Raw genomic sequence first — 20,530 nt, forward strand, 5'->3', positions numbered from 1 at the left:
GACTCCCAACTTAATAACAACAGCCAGGACACGAGTCAAACTTTGTTTAACACATTTACTGTGTAATGCTGAGGTCAATTGTTTTTGTAGTTTATTTTTGGGAGACAACAACACACAGAAAAATAGAATAAACATCTCATTGTAGGGTTTCTCGCGTGATTTCAGTGGCAGTTGTTCTGGAAGTCTTTTCCAGAAATGGAATATTTTTTTCTCCCCCCACCCTCTACTAGCCTGGAAGCAACCGGTCCAACTCCATTCAGGGCTGTATGTGCCTTGCCCCCGAGCTCAACAACAGTCGCGTGTCCAACAACCTCCAGCAGGCAGCTCGTTTTTTTAAACAGCTGCTCCAAAGGGAGGAGGAGGAGGAGGTGGAGGAGACCTCTGCATTAACCATTAGGCCACATTTACACAACCTTTTGGGTGGATAAATATTTTTGGGGGGGATTGTGGTGATTTCATAGTGACATCAACTTTCATTGGATGTCTTAAAAAAACAACAACATCAATATGGATTGCTAAGGCCTGTCAGCTGGATTCTGTTGTGCATCCCCCGGTCCTTAAATCAAAACAAGGTGACTGTGTGTTAAGTCTTCTGCATGCTCTTGTTATTTTTCGTCAGGCAACACGTCAGGGCAGCCCCCTCCTCCTCCTACTCCTCCTCCCCTCTTCCAAGCAGCAGGCAAGCTAGCTATGAAAAACCTCCAGAGCCATTGCGAGGCCACTTTGGGCCGTGTTGGCTGTTTACATCAGTGAAACATGCAGAGGATGAGAGGATGCAGGCGGGCTGTGTAACCCATTTTGGAAAGCTTATTTGGCACAGGCGTAGTCGTGGTGCTGCTGTTGGTGAATAGCAGGGGGGGGGGGGGGGGTTATTTGTCAGAATCAGGACTCTCTCCAGCAGATTTTTTTGCTCGTAACACAGATTATTTGACGCATAATGCATCAGGTCCCTGCTGTTGATGTGAACAGTGGTCGAATTTTAATAGAACCGGTTTAGATTGCATTTCTTTTTGTTGTTGTGGATGCTTGTTTTGTTAAACCCATTCTAAATTCATTCATACCGAGATCTTGGCTGGAATTAGCCCATGCAGTTCAGTTGCCACAGCTGATGAACGTATCTCTGAAGATAGAAGACATGTCACGTCATGTTTGAGGGTTGTTTTTGTAGGTCATTGAGTCTTTACGTCTGTGGAAATTCTGCACAAATTAGGTGACACTGCACAATTGTTCAGGGATGATGTATAAATAGGTCTATTCTGGAGTGTGCAGGATATTTTTTTTTTCTCCCTTCCTCCTCCTGGTAGTTTTAGCTCCTGCTCTGTTCCCTCCTCACCCTCGTGGTTTGAATGCTATTTTGACCAGTGTGCCAATTTCCTCTGTTCAAGGCCACACCGTGTCAAACCTAGTCCTGCAGTGTGGCCCAGACAGATTCATCCACCCGGTCTAGATATTAAATGGATGCATAAAAAACATAAAACATAAACAAACATATTGACTTGGTCCCATTAAAAATACACCAGTTGAGTCTGATCTGGTTGTTTTTATAGGCCTGAAGGATCGATAAATGGAAGCACAGGTACAGTGGATTGGCAGGTAGAGTTACTTACATACATACATACATACATACATACATACATACATACATACATACATACATATAGGTAGTAAAACATCTGGTTATGTATACTTAATGTTTAGCATACTCTATAGTCTTGTCTGTGCTTCTTGTAGGTATGATTTAATATATAGCTGATTTAAAATAGACTGACTAGGATTCAATGCTTTAAAGACTTGATTAGAATTAAAAATCATTAAACATTAGATAAATAAATATACAAATGGTGTATTTATGTGTGAATACTACGTGATTATACTACTTACTATGTGAGTCAATACTACTTTCGTATCTAAAAATAAATCCAAAGCTAGCGCTGTTTCGCAGAAGTTTTTTTCCACATTTCTGCCGACATTGTCACCATGGTAACCACAGATAACGGAGGTAAATGTAAGCTATGTTAAATAATATCTTCACCAGCAGAGTTAAAGCAGCTTCTGAATTACTAACCTTGCTAATCACATCTTTTTGCTAACCTTTTCATCGGTTTATTATTTTTTTAATTGAAATTTTAGCAGCTCAGACCCATTCTAATGTTGCCTGGGAACCAGACGAATACAGATGTTTTATTTGCTCTGGCTTGGCAATGCGATGATATGAAAATATAATGTCATGATTATCCTTGTATAATAATATTGCATCAGTATTGAACGAACTGGACAGTATATTATATTTTCTGCTTATATACCAACTCAAGTCCCGCCCTAATATCATGTGATTGGCTGGTCCTACTGTGCTGTGATTGGCCGTCCACACTTGGTTGGGGACCTGGTCACTAGTTGCTCCGCTGTAATTGGTCGTTGGTCATAGATCTAATTGCATCTTGAGGCGTTTTCAGTAATCCTCCATTGGAAATCAAAAAACAATCGGCGGTTCGGGACTAATTTGCATTTGCTGTTTATTCTGCAGATGTCGGGCGCATTCTAATAAGCACTGTGATGAAATTACAATAGGTGGATAGTAGCGACCTTTTAGTGTTGTACAGATCATTAGTGATTAGGATCAGAGGTAGCCACGGCAACGGAGTTGCACCCTACTGTTGCCTATTGAAAATACAGAACACCTGCTGCCTGAAAGCAGGGTGAGTCCAAACAGGCTGCAAGGAAAACTCATTTTATCCACTCGTTTCCTCCATCCTGTCCTTAAAGTGTCTACCCAAAGCTCTTTTTATGTATTTGTTTTGTACATGTACCTCTGGACGATACTGGGAAGTTCTTAGTCCTCCAAAATGACCGATGACGCCTTTTGTTTTCTGCTATTGTTGTTTGTATATGCAGACGATATTGACACTTTGTTGTTCAGTCTGCACACTCGTACACCTTGGGATATATATATATATATATATATATATATATATATATATAATTGTTAAAAAATCACTTTACTTTTACAAATATTGTTATTGCGTCACAGAGAAACCGAAGAACACTTCCATTGTAGTGGAAAAACAAATAATCATACAATTTCAAATAATAATAATCATAAATCTTAAAGTCTCCCTACAACAAGTGAGTTTTTTTTTTTTAATTACATAGTATATATATATATGTATATGTATACTTGTAAAGTGAACTAGACGGCTTTTTTAAGTCACTCATGACGATATTCAGGATTATCCCATTAATGAAAATTCTCCAGGATTAAGTGTTTTTTCTTTTATCCACAATACAATCTTATATATCGTCCCATCCCAACACCAATGCACAGACTAGGGATGTCACATTTATTTTAATTAAATGTTTTAGACAATGTATGCTGACCCTTGAGGCAATGCAGATGTGTAAACACAATGTACACTTGAATCCTCCTTACACTATTTTCTTGTTGTTGTTTTTTTCGGCATCTAATTTCTGCTTTCATCAACCATCAAACGGAGATAGACCTACCTGTCCAGCACCAGATGGTGACGGGGGAGTTTCCTCAAGAGCTCACAACTTTTAATGTCGTTGATATGCAAACGTTGAGATAACAACTTGTTGCCGTGTCCCGGAAGGGTCTGAAAATAAATCAATCAATGTCGCTTTAAGCTTCTGAACTTGGTGGCAGCGCTTCGCTCCAAATCCATCGGGGACAATTTCCCTTCTTCTGACATGAACCACGAGATGCTGACCCTCATCCAAACCACCCGAAGTCCCCAAGTGATAGGTCATCATCTGAGACCCAATCCCGAGGTCACTGAAGAAGACTGGGAATCCTCCAATCATGATGGAGGGAAAAAAAGACGACATCAGAATGACAAAGCACAGTAGAGTCATCTATTGAAGAAAAATGCTTGACAAAGTGCCAAGAAAGAAGACAAAGCCTTTTTGGTCCAGTTACACAAGGACCTAATTGCTCACATTAACGAGCCTCAGTGGCCAATAATCCTTCAGGACACCTTGGACTAGTCCAGGTTTGATAACACACACTGCTGCTTTAACACAAGAAAGTTACCAAGGATCAAGGATGCTACATCATTTTTCAAGGGCGCATGTGTGTGTGTGTCCTCAGGGCCCTTATAACACCCACAATCCCCTGCACTCGACCCACATTGCAAAGGGGAAATATTCTAGTAAGATGTATGTTATATTTCACCCGAGCAGTCTGGCAAAATCTGTTTCTGGATGGAATTTGAGGCGAGAAATTGCTGTTGCTGAATCTTTATTGTCTCATATTAGATCTGCTAATTTAAACTCGTTCACCGAGCTTTTAATAGCACCGAGCCCGGCAACGGCAGAGAGACAGCGATTCAGCAAATTAAGTCTTTATTTCAACCAAACCAGAGTCGGGGACTGTTGGTGGTGGAAAGACTAGACTAACCAACATGTAGATGATGTTCATGTTTAATATTTTTATTTTTATTTAACCTTTATTTAACCATGTAAAGGTTATTGAGATATATAATCTCTTTTGCAAAAGCGACCTGGCCAAGAGGCAGCAGAGATACAGATACAGATATAAATAACTTTCATACAAAAATCAAAATCAAAGATAGATTAAGGAAGTGTTACAACAGATTTAAAAACAGTGACAAAGCCCAATGCTTTCGAGTCCCTTTTTTTAAGAATTTCGACAAAGCTATTAAGGGAGATCAGGTCCGACATTTTTAATTTTTTATATATATAAAATATATATACATACACATACATACATACATACAGATAAGCCTGTTTTGAGTCACTGTCTTCTTTGTACAATGGACAATGTCGTGCTTGCTGATTTGGCACTTCCTCTGCTTGCTAGATCTGGAACCATGGGCTGGGATTACTGTCCTGCTGGTGACCAATCACAGCCTCGCTGCACTGATGTGTAAGGACGGGACCTTAACCTTTTGATCCTTGACCCCTGGTTTAGAGGTTTTGATGACACACAGCAGCTGAAAGTGTGTGTGACCCTGCAGGGCTGACCGCTGTTTAACACAGGACTCTTTAATTTAGTTAAATACCAGCACTTGTATGTAAACTGTGTGAGAGAATGGGTGAAGCAGCAGTAGCTGGTTTATGTAAAATACCCTTTTTAGACACTTTCTCCTCACGGTGGGATGAATCTTAAATGACTTAAAGGTGCCATATTATACTGATTTTCATCAATTCCACACAGCTGTCAGAGGTCCAACAACACTGGATTCGATATGCATTGCCCCAAACTAGGGATGCTCCGATCGATCTGCCGCCGATCGTTATCGGCCGATATGGACCCTAAACAGGTTGATCGGCGATCGGTCAAAGTGCCGATCAGAAAAGCCGCAATCGCATATTTATATATTTGTATTACCCGAGACTGTTTTTCTGCGCCTGACGCAGGGTGGGAATTTCGTGGCCGGTGGCCTGTCAAAGTGCAGTGTAAACAACGCTAGTGATATGTGGTGGGCTTTTATCAGCCACCCTCGTGCGCACAGTCGGCTCGTCCCGTGTCTGTTGATCAGAGCGCTGCTCCGCTGGGATTGTTCCAAAATACAACCTGCGCAACTTCGCGAGCCGCGCAGGTGAAGTATCAACATCACATGCAAGAACGTCAGCCGTTCGTCAGCTTAATTACAGCCACCCGAGTGGAGCTGAGCGAGCGGGCAGTGAAAGCACACAGCTGCATTTTTATTATTAAAGTACGCTCCGGTTCCCGTCCCGTTCCGCTCCGGTTCCCGTCCCGTTCCGCTCCGGTTCCCGTCCCGTCCCGTTCCGCTCTGGTGTGCGCACATGTTTGTAGTCAAAACGAGCGTAGCTGAACGAGCAAGTGGCCACGAGCGGGCAGCAGATTTTGCAGAGAGCGGAGCGAAGTACCGGTCCGGTTCCGCTCCGGTCCGCTCACACCGCGAGTCTGAAGCCCAAGCCCGACCCAGAATCCTGCTGTGTCCTACACAGTCATCGACAGTATGTTCAGTCATAAAACAGCTCTATTATTATTATTATTAGTATTCTCCCAAATAAAAAAAATTATCGGGAATGATCGAAATTGTATCAGGAGAAAAAAAAAGTGATCGGATCGGGAAATATCGGGATCGGCAGATACTCAAACGATCGGGATCGGATCGGGAGCAAAAAAACGTGATCGGGACAACCCTACCCCAAACCCATCCGTGGTCCTGAAGTTCAGCTGTCTAAAAGTTGCTCTCCTGAGAACAGGCTGTTTCTGTGTCTGCACCTTTAAATGCTAATGAGCTCCGTCTGTCATCGCCTACTTGGAGAGCCACGGAGAGGATGCCGCTTACACTAGCGGTAGCATGCGCTAATGTTTATGTGGATGTATCGCTATGGCTCGCCTATGTGGCTCAGGTGAAGTTGCTGGTCCCGTATGGTTGGGACAGATCCTTTTACGAGGGTCAGTGTCGAGGCAAAGCCAGCTTTGTACTGACCCTCGTTACTGAAGCAGTCCGATGTGAAGTGGTTAGCATACACATAGAAGCTAGCACGGACCGTAGCCGGCACATTATCATTGAAAATGAAACACAACCACCGTCTCTCCTGTTTTTCTGTAGCTGGGACTGAATATAAGCACTTATGTTGATTTGTACAACCAACAACAGAGCAATTTGTGTGTCTAGGTCTGAGGTTGTTGTTATAAAAATAGTAGCCTTTTCTCCGTCCCATCTCTGCAGTGGTAGAGACCTGGTGGCCTACTGACAACTCATTTTCACAAGGAGCAGCTAAAAATAGACGGCGTGACTGTTGCTGCAACCCCTGGACCAGACAATCGCACACACAACTGCACACATGCTGGTCACATGAAGGAACGCAATGTCACGGTGGATCCTGGGTACTAGACGAGTCACTCTGTATTTCTGAGGTTATTCCCCGGGCCACTTTATGTGGTGACATTGGTGCATGAAACGATTAAATGGTCATACCAATGTTATTACATGTCATTGTCTAACAACAACACCGACCACCTAGTTTACATAAACCCCTACCATGTTTACCAAAATCGCTTTATTGTTGAGATATTGTGAGATAGTTTGTTTGTTTACGTTTTCTTCGCCGTTAATTTCCTCCCTCTAGCCCAGATTCCAGTTCTCGGAAAGAACTATTTTTCCAGGCGTAATAACATTCAGCTCCCTTGGCTCTGTTGTGATTGACAGCTCAGAGGGGTGGAGGCAACTTTCTCCCAGTACGTCTTCCTCATATTCATACTGGGAGTGTTGGGAAGTTCTAGTATCTTCTTCTCTACGTTGAATTGAGGATCGTAAACCAACGTCGAGCCGTATCTTATACAAGCTTGTTTATGTCGCCGCTTCCTGCCAATCAGAGCCAGCAGGAGAACTTTTGACCAATGGGATGCAGCCGAGGCAACGTGTGTTCCTTGTGCAGGAAGTAAAAAGAGTTTCCTATACCATAATTCTGCTTAACGGGGGCCCAAAAACTACATCATGTCAAAAGACAATGCTTAGTTTTTATACTCATCAGGTCCCAAAAAGCCCAAACAGGAAAGAGAAATCAGGAGGTTAAAAATGGCTCAAATCTGCTGCTGTTGTGCTTTGAGCCCCGGCTGAGCATACCGCAGAATAAATCGATTCCACGGTTTCATGCATACGACTGGCGGTGTACAGTACATAGTACATACTGCATACTGCAGCAGGCCGTAGTAGGTGGTTTCAAATATAGCCACAGTGATGACAGGTTGAGGGAATGAAACTGATCTCCTGTAAACATTGTCTGTACATGGCGTGATGGGAAAAACGAGTGTAAATGTTGCATTAAAGTGTCATAGTTACAGAGTACCTCTTGTTCTGGTGCTTACTTGTATTTCAGGTTACTACTAGAACATGTTTACATACTCGAATGCTCATAACACTGCTTTATTCCCCCCATCAGGCTGTGCTGCAGCAGCCTCTCTCATTGAAACGCTCTGTTTGACCTCTGGCCCCTCCCTCCCTCCCAAAAAGCCCAGCCTGCTCTGATTGGTCAGCTGGTCCAGTGTCAGCAATGTCCCGCCCCCCTTACCATGGATTACAGGAGTTCTTGTTCTTCAGCTCTGCCCTTGCTAGATAGATATTGTGTAAATGTGTTACTTGGTGATATCATCACTTCAGGGTTTGTTCAGGAACTCCCTTCGGTCATGGACGTTGGGCTTCGACATTCAGGACATTCACGACTACAAGAGGAAGATCATTATAGGTCCTTAAATTTAGATCTTTATTTGAAACATGTCAAAATGAATACAGAAAATGTCATACAGAAAATAAAATATTACAAAACTAGAAAGCATAGTCGGAAGAAGTAAACACTTATTTAATCCCACCTTCTCCATAATTCATATCCTCTGTCATACGTTTAGTTTATGTTTTTAGTGAATTCTTTATCATGAGATTGAGTTTTTTTGTTTTTTTTAAACTCAAGCAAAAGCTTTTTTTTAAATACTTTACTTAAGTATCTTACAAAATACAATTTATTTCTCATTTATTCCTATCAGATATATATTATAGTTTCTTGTATATTTACTTAATTAATAGAAAACATAAGATCAGAATGAGATATTTTAGTATCCAAACTATAAATTCATTCTGGATTTAAAATAAATAAATAACAAAAGATAAGTAAATATTCCCAAGTGAAAAAAAAACAGGATATGAAGAAAGAATAAATAAAACAGCTCAGTTTCAGGCAACTAGCATGTTTGATCATTACTGTGTGTTAGTAGCTCGAACCCCGACACACACACACACACACACCCACACACACGGCCTTAAAGGTGTCTGCTGACCGCCAGCTGCTCTCCGTTTAAGGTTACAGCATATCTACATTTCACACAGAGGCACGGAGCTCATAATGACTTTATCAGGACAGGTGGACTCAGTCAATGCTGTGATTACATGTAACGGAGAGACGGCCGTTATACAACACTGAACATGGTAGTCTCTCTCTCTCTCTCTCTCTCTCTCTCTCTCTCTCTCTCTCCCCAATACGTGAGCACTTTGACCTTGTTTGATCACTTCGTTAAAACACTGGTTGTATGTAAATCAGGAGTAGAAACCAGAGACTGTCTACGGTACAAACAATTAGGTCGGCGGCGTGTATTTATGTCTAGATGACCTTATTTGGAGTGTTGATGGACTATGTTAGCACAGCCTAGCACACGTCAACCTGACTCCATTCAGAAAACCAGCGTTTTAAAACGCATTTGTTGTCGTCTTGCAGACAGAACTAAAAAACATGACTTCATACTTTTTGCAAATTGTAAATGAGCTTAAAATCCTTAAAATTATTTTATTGCAATTGAGTCACAGGAAAAATAGTTTATTTTGGGTTCATACTACAGTAGTAAACCAGCAGATGTGTGTCTCGGTGATATTCACCGATTTTATTTGTTTCCCGGTGTATCTGGGACTTCACAACATGTACAAAGCAGCAATAGTGGTTAGTTTTGTTTGTTTGATTAATAAAGCAGTAAAATGGCAATGAAACAAACAATAAAAATATTTTTTTATGTATTTATATTTTTATTGCGTCACAGATAAGATGCATCTTTTTTAAGTGAAAAATAATCTTTAAAAATATGATTATAAATCATAAGGTCTCCCTGCATTTTTTAAACGACTACTTTCCAATTCTCTACAATAACAGCGAGTTAGACAGCTTTTTCAACTCACTAGATTTAGATTTCTGAAAAATAAAGGCCCATGAAAGCACAGTAGGTCAGTAAATCCACGACCTTGACAGGATATCATGCATCATGCTTTGGCTCGTACCGACGGAAGTCAGGCTCCGGTCAGCTGGCCGGCCGAGTCTTCTTCACACCTGTGTTAGATCACATTTACCAAACGAGAAACACATGAGCAGATCAGAGGAGCGCCAAACATGGTTGCAAATGTTTAGTTATTCACATAAGCGTTTTAAAATTGCATAAGATGTCCATGTAAGAAAACGATTAATGATACCGTTTATTTTTAGAAGCTGAAATTCCAGCAGCTTACATTTTCTAAATCTTCCACTGCTACATGTGAGCGTCTAGAAAATGTCAAACTCCTTTTTTTTCTCTTTTTTTTAAAAGTTGGTGCAAACAAAAAACACTGATCAAAGTCGGTGTCGTACCATGAGACAACGAAGCAGCCGGCTTTCCCTCTGCTGCTTTTGGAATTGATGAAACTGTTTGTCTGCTGCAAATGTTCATCTAAACCTCGATTTTTCTTTGTGAAGGAAATGCGGCACATTAGAGGCAGAGTAGGTGATATCTATTACCTTAAATCCTCATAACATACCGGTAGCAATGAATAAATTAAATGCGCTGACATAAATAAATAAATATATCATCTGTGGCCGTGATAGGGCTGTAAAAACCTAGCACAATCAATGGCTGCGTTTCGGATCGCATGCATTTGCGCCGATGCATGCACGAGACTTGAGAGGATCCGCCAGAACTCGTCATAAACACGTCAAGTTCCCACCCCGTCAAGTCGGACACAGGTGCACTTCACGGGTTTTTTTATTATTTAAACTTTATTAATAATTATATACATAACAAAAACTGTCGAGCCAGGGGAAACTTCACGGACTTTGCACAAAGAATATGGTCTACCCAGTGGCGCTGGCTTTCTTCGTCGCTGACGAACTCGAGCCGAGGCATTTGAAGTCCCGTTGTTGACGGAGGCTGAGGAATTTTCTCACGTGGGAAATACCACGTGATAATTCTAACCAACTAGGGCAACGTTGAGGGGAGTGTCTTATGTCCACACTTATTTCAGACCATCTGCACAGAAAAGCATGCGGAGGGAGGTACCTGGAGATCCCGCGAGTTTTTAAAGTCATGTGACATGTCGCAAAGGGAAGTTATCACCAGCATTCGTGATGTTTTTTTCCCAGAATGCCTGGTTTTGCAAGGAAAAGCATGTGCATGCATGATTCGAAACGCGCCTAATCTTTGAACAGAGGTCTGGACGAAGGGGGCGGGGCTTTGAACATAGGTCTGGACGAAGAGGGCGGGGCTTTGAACAGAGGTCTGGACGAAGGGGGCGCGGCTTTGAACAGAAGTCTGGACGAAGGGGGCAGGGCTTTGAACAGAGGTCTGGACGAAGGGGGCGGGGCTTTGAACAGAGGTCTGGACGAAGAGGGTGGGGCTTTGAACAGAGGTCTGGACGAAGGTGGCAGGGCTTTGAACAGAGGTCTGGACGAAGAGGGCGGGACTTTGAACAGAGGTCTGGACGAAGGTGGCGGGGCTTTGAACAGAGGTCTGGACGAAGAGGGCGGGGCTTTGAACAGAGGTCTGGACGAAGGTGGCGGGGCTTTGAACAGAGGTTGAGATGAAGGGAGTGGGGCTTTGAACAGAGGTCTGGACGAAGGGGGCAGGGCTTTGAACAGAGGTCTGGACGAAGAGGGCGGGACTTTGAACAGAGGTCTGGACGAAGGTGGCGGGGCTTTGAACAGAGGTTGAGATGAAGCGACTGGGGCTTTGAACAGAGGTTTAGATGAAGGGGTGGGCTTTGAACAGAGGTCTGGGCGAAGGGGGTAGGACTTTCCAGTTGAGCTCAACGCAGCAAAAACCCTTCACCCAGAATCCTTTGCCCCTGGCATGAAATGTAATTCCCGTACTCACGTACACCCTGTTGTTTCTCCTCTTTCAGGCCACGGCAAGAACCACAAGGATGCGGCATCAGTGCGAGCCACGCACCCGATCCCTGCCGCCTGCGGGATCTACTACTTTGAAGTCAAGATTGTCAGCAAAGGTCGAGACGGGTAAGCAGATACAAGCTTTTACATTCTAGCGTCGCTCCGATTACCTCGCCAGTAGATTTATTGGATTATTGCAGAAAAAATAAGCTCTGATGCAAACACAAGTTTATAATTATTACGTAGTCCATAAACTTGTACTTCTAAAGCAAATCCACAAATTCATAATTTAACAGGATAACACAATAACCAGCGTTATTGATGTTTGTATTGTTCTAATCTTTTATTTTAAAAAATCCTATTAATTTATATTAATTTTCTCGCCATGATATCAAAAATGGTATCGAGTATTTTCCTTCGGTATCGACTTTCAAATTCTCATATCATGACCGCCGTCTCACTTGATTAGAGTTTCTTTCTGTGCTGGTCTTTATTTCCTGTGGTTTGTTTTGTTATATCCCGTCATTGCTTGTGAGTTTTCCAACTTGCTTGGTTCAACCTTTCCCTCACCTTGAGTCTTCCAAAAAAAAAAAAAAGAACAGCAATCTTGATATTAATGTTCCCAGGTGTGTGCCAAATCCAGCAGCTCCTCCAATTATGTCACTCTACGACCTCTATCGAAGCGATCTCCATCTTCTCCAAATGCTTCAGGGCGTTGCGTCAACAACCAGCAAGACATCTGAACTGCTTTGTCAGCGAAAAATAGCGCAATTTTATGACCCGAAAGTGGTTCAGCAACGTGTCCGGGCGAAACCTGACTGTCGAGGTTCCCTGAAGCTGCACCAGAAATATATGATTAGTTATTTCCAGAAACCAGGAATCTGATGTTACAAATACACATAAACCCCCCCGTGATTAAACTGACCCTGGCATGGTTTCCTCCGAGATAGCATCCAGAACAGTGACATCATGCCCCGTGTCTGACATAATTAAATCAAAGGAAAAATGAATGAATTACTGTCCCTTAGATAAAGCTCCCCCCCCCCCCGGTTCTAGTCAAGCAGCTCAGAAACAAAACAGTGGCGTTAAACTGCGACAAAAGCCTTTTGTTGAAACAGCCGAGATTGAATCCCGAATTCAGGTTTGAGTTGCACCATGATATGATAAACATACACCAGCGGCTTCGCAACCTCTGATTGGACATTCCTGTCATTCTCACAGTGCAGATAGAAGCGGTATGTCAGGAAATACTGCCCGGGTAATGTGACCCGTCCTGCACGTGTACTTCCAAGTCAGGTGCTCGAAATAAACCCAAATATGGAATTGACTACTGAAGTGGACGACTACGGTTTCTCATACATCCTGGTATTTAGTCCTCTTAATGCATGTTCACACCTTCTCTCCATCAACACGTTGGTCTCACTACCTTCAGCGTCAGGATATTCTGTTAAGAAGTGCATGGTCTCCAGAGGATGTTTCTTTAGTTATTTCTTAAAGGAGTCATCACCTGGTTTTATACGTATCCAGCCCCCCTTGGATCGCTTTGGATCAATTCGTAAAACTTATTAGAAAAAAAAAAAAAATTTTAATCAAACATTGAGCTTGTTCTGACCCTTTTTCGTACCGCGATTTTATCACGCGAGATTACGCGCGAGGTTTTGACTGGTCCGGATGTGCATTGTATAATATGTAATGAGGCGCGCGTTGATTCGCCGCAGGAAGGACAGAGCCGGGGGGGCTTGCCTGCATGCAGACTCCAAAACATAATGGCGGCGCTTCGGCGATTTCAGGTAGCGGACGGGGCGGGGTTGGGTGGTGAAAGAGGGGTGGGCTTATGCAAGTAGCCGCCACGGTGACGTCACCGAAGGCGCAGAATCAAAATCTCGTGCTTTAGGAATGCACACCCTTGTGTGCTATTCCTGTTCGGAAAAAGAGCAGAAGCGAAAAAACGGCGCCACTTTCAAACTCCAGCCTTTCAGGCAAGTTTCAACTGAGGTCAAACACAGATATGCATGTTTTAACAAGAGAAATTGCGATTTCCAGGTGATGACTCCTTTAATTACTTTTTGTCTCACCCCAAATGCAGGTCAAATTTTTCCCAATATTTAAATAATTTTAAAAAGTCTTTTCCAGACAGGGATTTGGACCAAGTCATAAATTATCTGCGAATTTTTTTATAATAATAATAATAATACATTTTATTTGTGATGCACTTTTCATTGTTAAAAACAATCTCAAGTTGCTATAGAGTAAAACAAAAAAAATCAGAAGGATGTTTGTAGCATGTTTTTAGTAAATTTTAGTTGCCATTAATCAAAATTAATACAAAATGTAGCAAAGAGTTTCATGGTCCACAGAGGAACGTTCGTCCAGCGCCACCGTGAGACGTATTTTGCTTTTTCAAAGCACCAAATAAAAGCCTCACAGGAGCTGATGGCAGACTGGATGATGACATTATTTGTATATATATATACATTTCATACGTCACAGTTCTTGAGCCGCGTCTACGGCAAATGCACTCAACAGACAATATTGATGACTCAGTTGAGCAGAAAGGTCTTTCTTTTTTCTTTTTTTGCTGCTGTGCTTCCGTAAGCTCGTTTACATGGAAAGGATGGCGGCCAGGCGCTTATCTTCGTGTGACGGACTTATGATGTCACCGCTGACCCCTAAGCTTCCTCGCTCTCTCTCCTCACTCTGACATAAAAACTAGTCCACACATTTAGGGACATGAAAGGAGATCAAAGGTGATCAAAGTTCCCTTCTGCCCGACGCTCATCAAAGTCTGAATATTTAACCCCTAAGCGTTGACTCTCTCTGATATTCCCGGTGCATGCTGGGTAATGTGTAACGTGCTTCTCCTCTCCCCGCTGTGTGCAGGTACATGGGCATCGGACTGTCGGCACAGGGAGTCAACATGAACAGGCTACCTGGTGAGTAACATGCATGATGTCACCGTTACCATGGGGATGGATGGATGGATGGATGGATGGATGGATGGACGGACGGACGGACGGAGGTTGAAATTAATTTAAGGATGTTGCAACGGTCGGGAGGACGTCGGTATCTACTGATAAAAGTGTTTAGATTCCCGCTCTTACTCAACAGAGTCCTGTATGCGGTATCCAATACTGTCATACTTCTAAAACTACTCCGACACAATACCACAAAGTAGAATCCGACGATATAGGATATTTGGGGCTGATTCCGATATTTTGCAGTAAAAGAAATTCTGATATTGAATATTGGCCGATATTCATATTTTTTAAATATTCATACATACATTGATACAGATAAGGCTGTTTTAGTCGGTTTCTTCTAAAAACATTTTATCGTAAGACACATACAGATTTGATCAAAGCTGTCTGCTTATTTTATTGTATTTTTAATTTATTATTATCTTATCTAAGCGTTGTATTTTATCATTCACCTTGTATTTATTTTCTCTCCGCTGGCCAAACTATGTCATGACATCACTTCTGAATCAGTCGAGCAGCACTTCTTACTGTGTATGATTCTCAGCCAGCGTATGTGCCGATACAGATATATCTGCGATTAAACTGGGCAATCGGTATTTGTCGGTGAATAAATGCTACAACATGAGCTAAAGTTCTGTGTCTTGTGGTCGGCTAGCTGATAATTAAAGTGAAAGGACCGAAGCTAGCAACAACTCCGGTCAGGAGCGCTTAAGGTGGACTGACCTTTTTAAGGTGGACTATTCTCTAAGTTTCATGCTGTTGCTCTGCTGATCTTTATTTTTTTATTTTAACTGTAAACTCTTCTCGGTTTGAATCAGGAAAACACGAATTTGAATGTTAAAGTGTTATTATAAAGTATGTATCGACAAGTAATGAAATGTTTGTACTTCTTGGTCTAAAAAAATGTGGCATCGGTTCCTTCCGATACTCATGGAGTGCACAGCGAGTACTTAATCACGCTGTTTGCGTTGTTTGTGGCGTGGACGGACGATATCTCCGCAATGGATACGGGAACAAGTATGAGATTTGGGGAGGGGGGGGGTGAGAAGGAGAGGAGATGGCGTTGCCATGGTAATTGGATGTGGCTTTGTGGATTCAGTTTGACAGCAGCAGAACGAACATGTCGGGGCACGTCGCCGAAACATTCACATGGATTAGCGACGACTCGGGCTCGCGGTCCGACCTCGGACTAATCCGACACTTCTACGAACGCTGCTTCTCACTTGGCGATGACGGATTGCTCATTGTGGTATTATATATATTATGTATTCTATGCGTTTTTGTACGTGGGATATTTGTGTGAATAGGTTTCTCACGTCTTTTAGGGAATCATCACAAACGGTGATCTTTAATTTGTTAATTTTTGCTCTGTTTTGTTTGAATTCAAAACGACACATGGAGGTTTACTTTTGAAACTGATGATATGAAAATGCCATGTCATGATTATCCCAGGCAAAATAACGCTGATTCATGGTATTATCCCTATAATCATCAAAAATAAGATGGATAAGACGCTTTCTTTTAAGTGGAAAAACACTCAAATAACATTAAGATGATCATAAATAAGAAGGTCTGTCTGCATAAATAAAGGATCCAGAGACTTTGTTTACATGTGTGAATAAAGTTGGACTGCTTTTAACTTGATTTTAAAAAAAAAACAGACTTTTCTTTTTCTACCGACACATAAACATGTTTGTGTTTTATTTACTTTTTTAAGTTATTTGGAGACAAAATGATAACGTTACATTATTGTAAACGGTCTTTCACCACCATGCTTCGACACACACACACACACACACACACACACACACACACACACACACACACACACACACACACACACACACACACACACACACACACACACACACACACACACACACACACACACGTCATACAATGACACCCGTGAACGGTTCAGTGGTCGCTGATGACATGGGAGGAAGCGTAGTCGCCACATAGTAGCAGCAGCCTCGAGCCTGACTAAAGCCCCCCCCCCTTCTCCTCTCTCAACCAATCAGAATGCTCCTCTGCTCCGGGCCACATTCTTTGGGCTCCCCGGACTGTGGGACTATTCCACCTGCTTTTGGGACGAGTCGAGATCGAGTCGAGCTTCGTGGAACACCGCGGTTTACACAGAAATCACTCGTTCTGCTGTCATCTTTATGACACGGGTCAAAGGTCACACAGAGGCTGGAACAGCGTGGAAGGCCGTGGACTCTTTCCAAACCCGCTCGCTCATCGGTTATGAAAGGGTTTTCAGTTGCAGATGGTCCGTTGCCGTGGCAGATTGCCTTAACTCTGTAACTCTGACTCTGTTTGTGTGTTTGTGTCCTGGAGTGTTCGTGGTCGTCCACCTCTCTCACCTGCATGTGCACATATGAGCTGGTTGTGTTTATATATATGTGTGTGTGTGTGTGTGTGTGTGTGTGTGTGTGTGTGTGTGTGTGTGTGTGTGTGTGTGTGTGTGTGTGTCTGTTAATAGTACAGCCTTCTCCACTGCTGACCTCTGTGTCTGATCCTGCTGTGGAGGCCTGCCCATTTCATTAGCATGTTGGAGCAGTGAGCCTGGCTTTAGAGGCAATATCCGTGTCAGCAGATTAATCTAATACCTCACCACACACACACACACACACACACACACACACACACACACACACACACACACACACACACACACACACACATGGGTATCTACACAGAATGCATGGAGAGAGAGAGAGAGAGAGAGAGAGAACGTCTGCTCTCAAGTTTAAAAAGAAAAACCCGCCGCTGCACACAAATGTAGATTTGCGAGTTTTTCTTTTTTTTTTTACTTAACTTTATTTAATACTTTATTACACGCTCACAGATGCACACGTATGAGTCTTAATATCTCGGCTCACATGCGACCTACTTTCACTAACCCCCGCTTTGCTTTTTTTGGCAACGGCGGATACAAGCCGTGATTGTGGAGAGACACCGTCACCGTTCAGAAAGAGGAAGCTGTATCTTTGTAGTGTGTGGTTGTAGTTTGTCTCTGGGGGGTCACACAGGGATCTGGTCTAGTGTCACGTAACCCTGTAGAGATTGCTTCACAGCCTCTTGAGAGTTGTTTACATGTACATATGTGTGTATATATATGTGTGTATATATATGTATGTATATATATATTACAGGTTATTTGAGGCCGGACTAGTACTAGTACCTCCTGCCTTCCAGTACCTTCCATGCACAAAGCTTCTTTCTCTATTTTTCTCCTCGGAGGTTATTTTAGGTTTTTATCGACTGAGAAGAACGACATGGATAATTGCACTAATGTAAAATTAGAACTGTGAAGATACTTTTGAGATCCTCCTCATCTTGAAGGAACAGCGTTGTTTGCACTCCTTTCATGGTGGGTTTATAAATATGTAGCCCTTATATATACATACATATATATTCTGTTTGTTTGGACATTTCCTGGCTTGACCTTTGACATGAGGAGGTCTCGGAAAGCTTTGTTGACGTGCTGCTTTAGGTCCCACTATAGCTGCTGGTGTTGATTAACACTAGGCCTTTTAAAGCACAGGTGTGAATAATGAAATGATTGATCGCTAAATCCCATCAAGCCGCTCCAGTTTCAGGGTCCGGTTGTCGTGCGGTGCTGTCTCGGCACTATTGTTGGTGTTATTAGACGATACCATATTTTAGCATTAAAAAAAACACTCACAATAAGATGATCCTGGTGAATCTCCATTGTTTTTATTGAGTGACTTGATTTATATTTACATTGACATTTAGGTCATTTAGCAGACGCTTTTGTCCAAAGCGAATTACAATAAGTACATTAGTCAGAAGAATGAAACCACAACATATCATCACAGATAAAGTAGTGTTAAGTCTGAGATAAGCAGTAGCTGTTCAGCAAGTATACCTTCAGTACAACAGTGCTATGATCAAAGTCCTATAAGTAAGAGTCCTCCATCATGGTAGAAAATCAGAACAATTCAGGATACCAAAATACTCTTTAAAATGCATTTATCCTTCTTTTTTAAGCAGGGAGACCTTTGAATTTGATTTATGATAATCTTCTTTAAGTGTATTTGATTGTTTCACAAAAAAAAAAAGAAGACAAATCTTATCTGTGACACATTAAAAGTATTTGTTTTTTTTTAGTTTTTCGACGATTATCGGGATAATATTGTGAATTGCAATTGTTTTGACCGGGATAATCATGACGTGACATTCTCACATCGTCCCATGTCTAGTTGTTGTTAGTAACAACCTGTGTGCTTTTTAGTCTGCTGTCAAATGAGGAACACTATTTACCCTCTTTTTTTATTGTAATGATTTGCACCAAATTACACTTTTTTCTTCCCAGAAAACCTCGTTGGAATTATTAAGAATATTGTGGACTAAATAATGTTGTTTTTACTGGTTGAATAAAAAATGCACAATAACACACACATGCACCATGATTGTGTAGTTTAATGAGTAAATCATGACCCCCCCCTCTCCTCTGTATTGTCCTGGTTCACCCTCCTGAGCTGCTGTTCCTGTTAGCAGTGACTCACCAGTTTCTTTACTTAGACGAGATCCTCCTGCTGGTCACTTCCAGCACTGCACCCTCCTGCCACTGTCTGTCTGTGTGTGTGTTTGTGTGTGTTAGTGTGTGTGTGAGACTGTGTGTGTATGTGTCGCCCTGCAGGCAGCGGTTGTCAGATGGGGAAAATCTGAGCAGCAGAAAGTCAATGAGTAACGGTCTCACCCTCCGTCAGCAGAGCGACTCCTTTTTTACCCCGGACGCTCCCGGAGAATCACACCAGACGTGTTCACGATCACACTCATACTGTAACACAACATGCAGCACTTTTTTTCAAGTGTTGTTGAGTCATGAGGGCTTCTGGCTGACATTTACTTTTTTTTTCACAAGGGGGGTCGAGTATAAAATGACAAAACTAATCCTAATCCCTGTCCTATTTTAGGATGGGACAAGCACTCGTACGGTTACCACGGAGACGACGGCCACTCCTTCTGCTCCTCTGGCACCGGCCAACCGTACGGCCCGACGTTCACCACGGGCGACGTGATTGGCTGCTGCGTTAACCTCATCAACAACACTTGCTTTTACACCAAAAATGGCATCAGTTTAGGTCGGTAAACAAGATTTATTCATCGTGGCATCACAGACATTTGCTGTTCATTGCTTCATTTAGTTTAACTTTGTCGTTTTGTCCCTTAGGTGTGGCCTTCACAGACCTCCCTGTAAGTATTATCATGTGCAAATCACACATCGTCTGTTCTATTTACACTTAAACATACTTGTAGTTCAGATTACTACTAGTTTACATGCTTTAAAGCTCAAAAAGCACTTTATTTTACCCATCAGGCTGTGCTGTAGCTGTGCTGTGTTTGACCTCCTGCCCCTCCCTCCCAAAAAGCCCAATCTGCTCTGATTGGCCAGCTGGTGCAGAAGTGTCAGAAAATGTCTAGAATGGCGATAAATTAGAATTTTAGCCACTCTTCCGTTGGAAGTCCATATAAGGACATTTCCTTTTGCAAAGTAAGAAAACGTTGTCATGTCGTCATGGCAGCCACGAACCAAACATCATAGTGACGTCATCGCTTTACAGAAGAAAGGGCAAGATTTCAATCGCAGAGGGAACGGAGTAAATCCCTTTGGGATGGACTTTAGGCGTTGACACTCTGGAGACCTTTTATTTACACGCACAAAAATGATCCTTATCGTAGCCGTGGAGATTATAATAATGATAATAAACAGCTGGATATCGACCACGCAGGTCCGTATCTAATTGCAGCTTGTGTTGGCAGTCGGTTTGGAAAGGAACTTTTTTTTTTTTTGGTCGGCGGCCGCAGAAACTGTAACATTCCCCCCGAAGGAAGAAAACAACCCAAACAGCCACTTTCATGGTTTTACCAGCCCAATAGTCTGTTTTAAGAAC

General features: G+C 42.3%; 1 protein-coding gene across 2 annotated transcripts in view; it reads left to right on the plus strand.

Moving 5' to 3' along the window:
* The window catches only part of ranbp10 (RAN binding protein 10), a 30,731-nt gene that overhangs the window by 951 nt on the left and 9,250 nt on the right, over nt 1-20,530 (plus strand). For both annotated transcript variants that reach the window (XM_084017442.1, XM_084017443.1), the window contains exons 2-5: nt 11,643-11,754; nt 14,509-14,561; nt 19,553-19,720; nt 19,810-19,832. In XM_084017442.1, coding sequence (XP_083873568.1) covers nt 11,643-11,754; nt 14,509-14,561; nt 19,553-19,720; nt 19,810-19,832 — 356 coding nt within the window. The remainder of the gene's footprint in view (nt 1-11,642; nt 11,755-14,508; nt 14,562-19,552; nt 19,721-19,809; nt 19,833-20,530) is intronic.

Source organism: Eutrigla gurnardus (genome assembly GCF_963514095.1).
Source record: "Eutrigla gurnardus genome assembly, chromosome: 9".
Taxonomy (NCBI): Eukaryota; Metazoa; Chordata; class Actinopteri; order Perciformes; family Triglidae; genus Eutrigla; species Eutrigla gurnardus.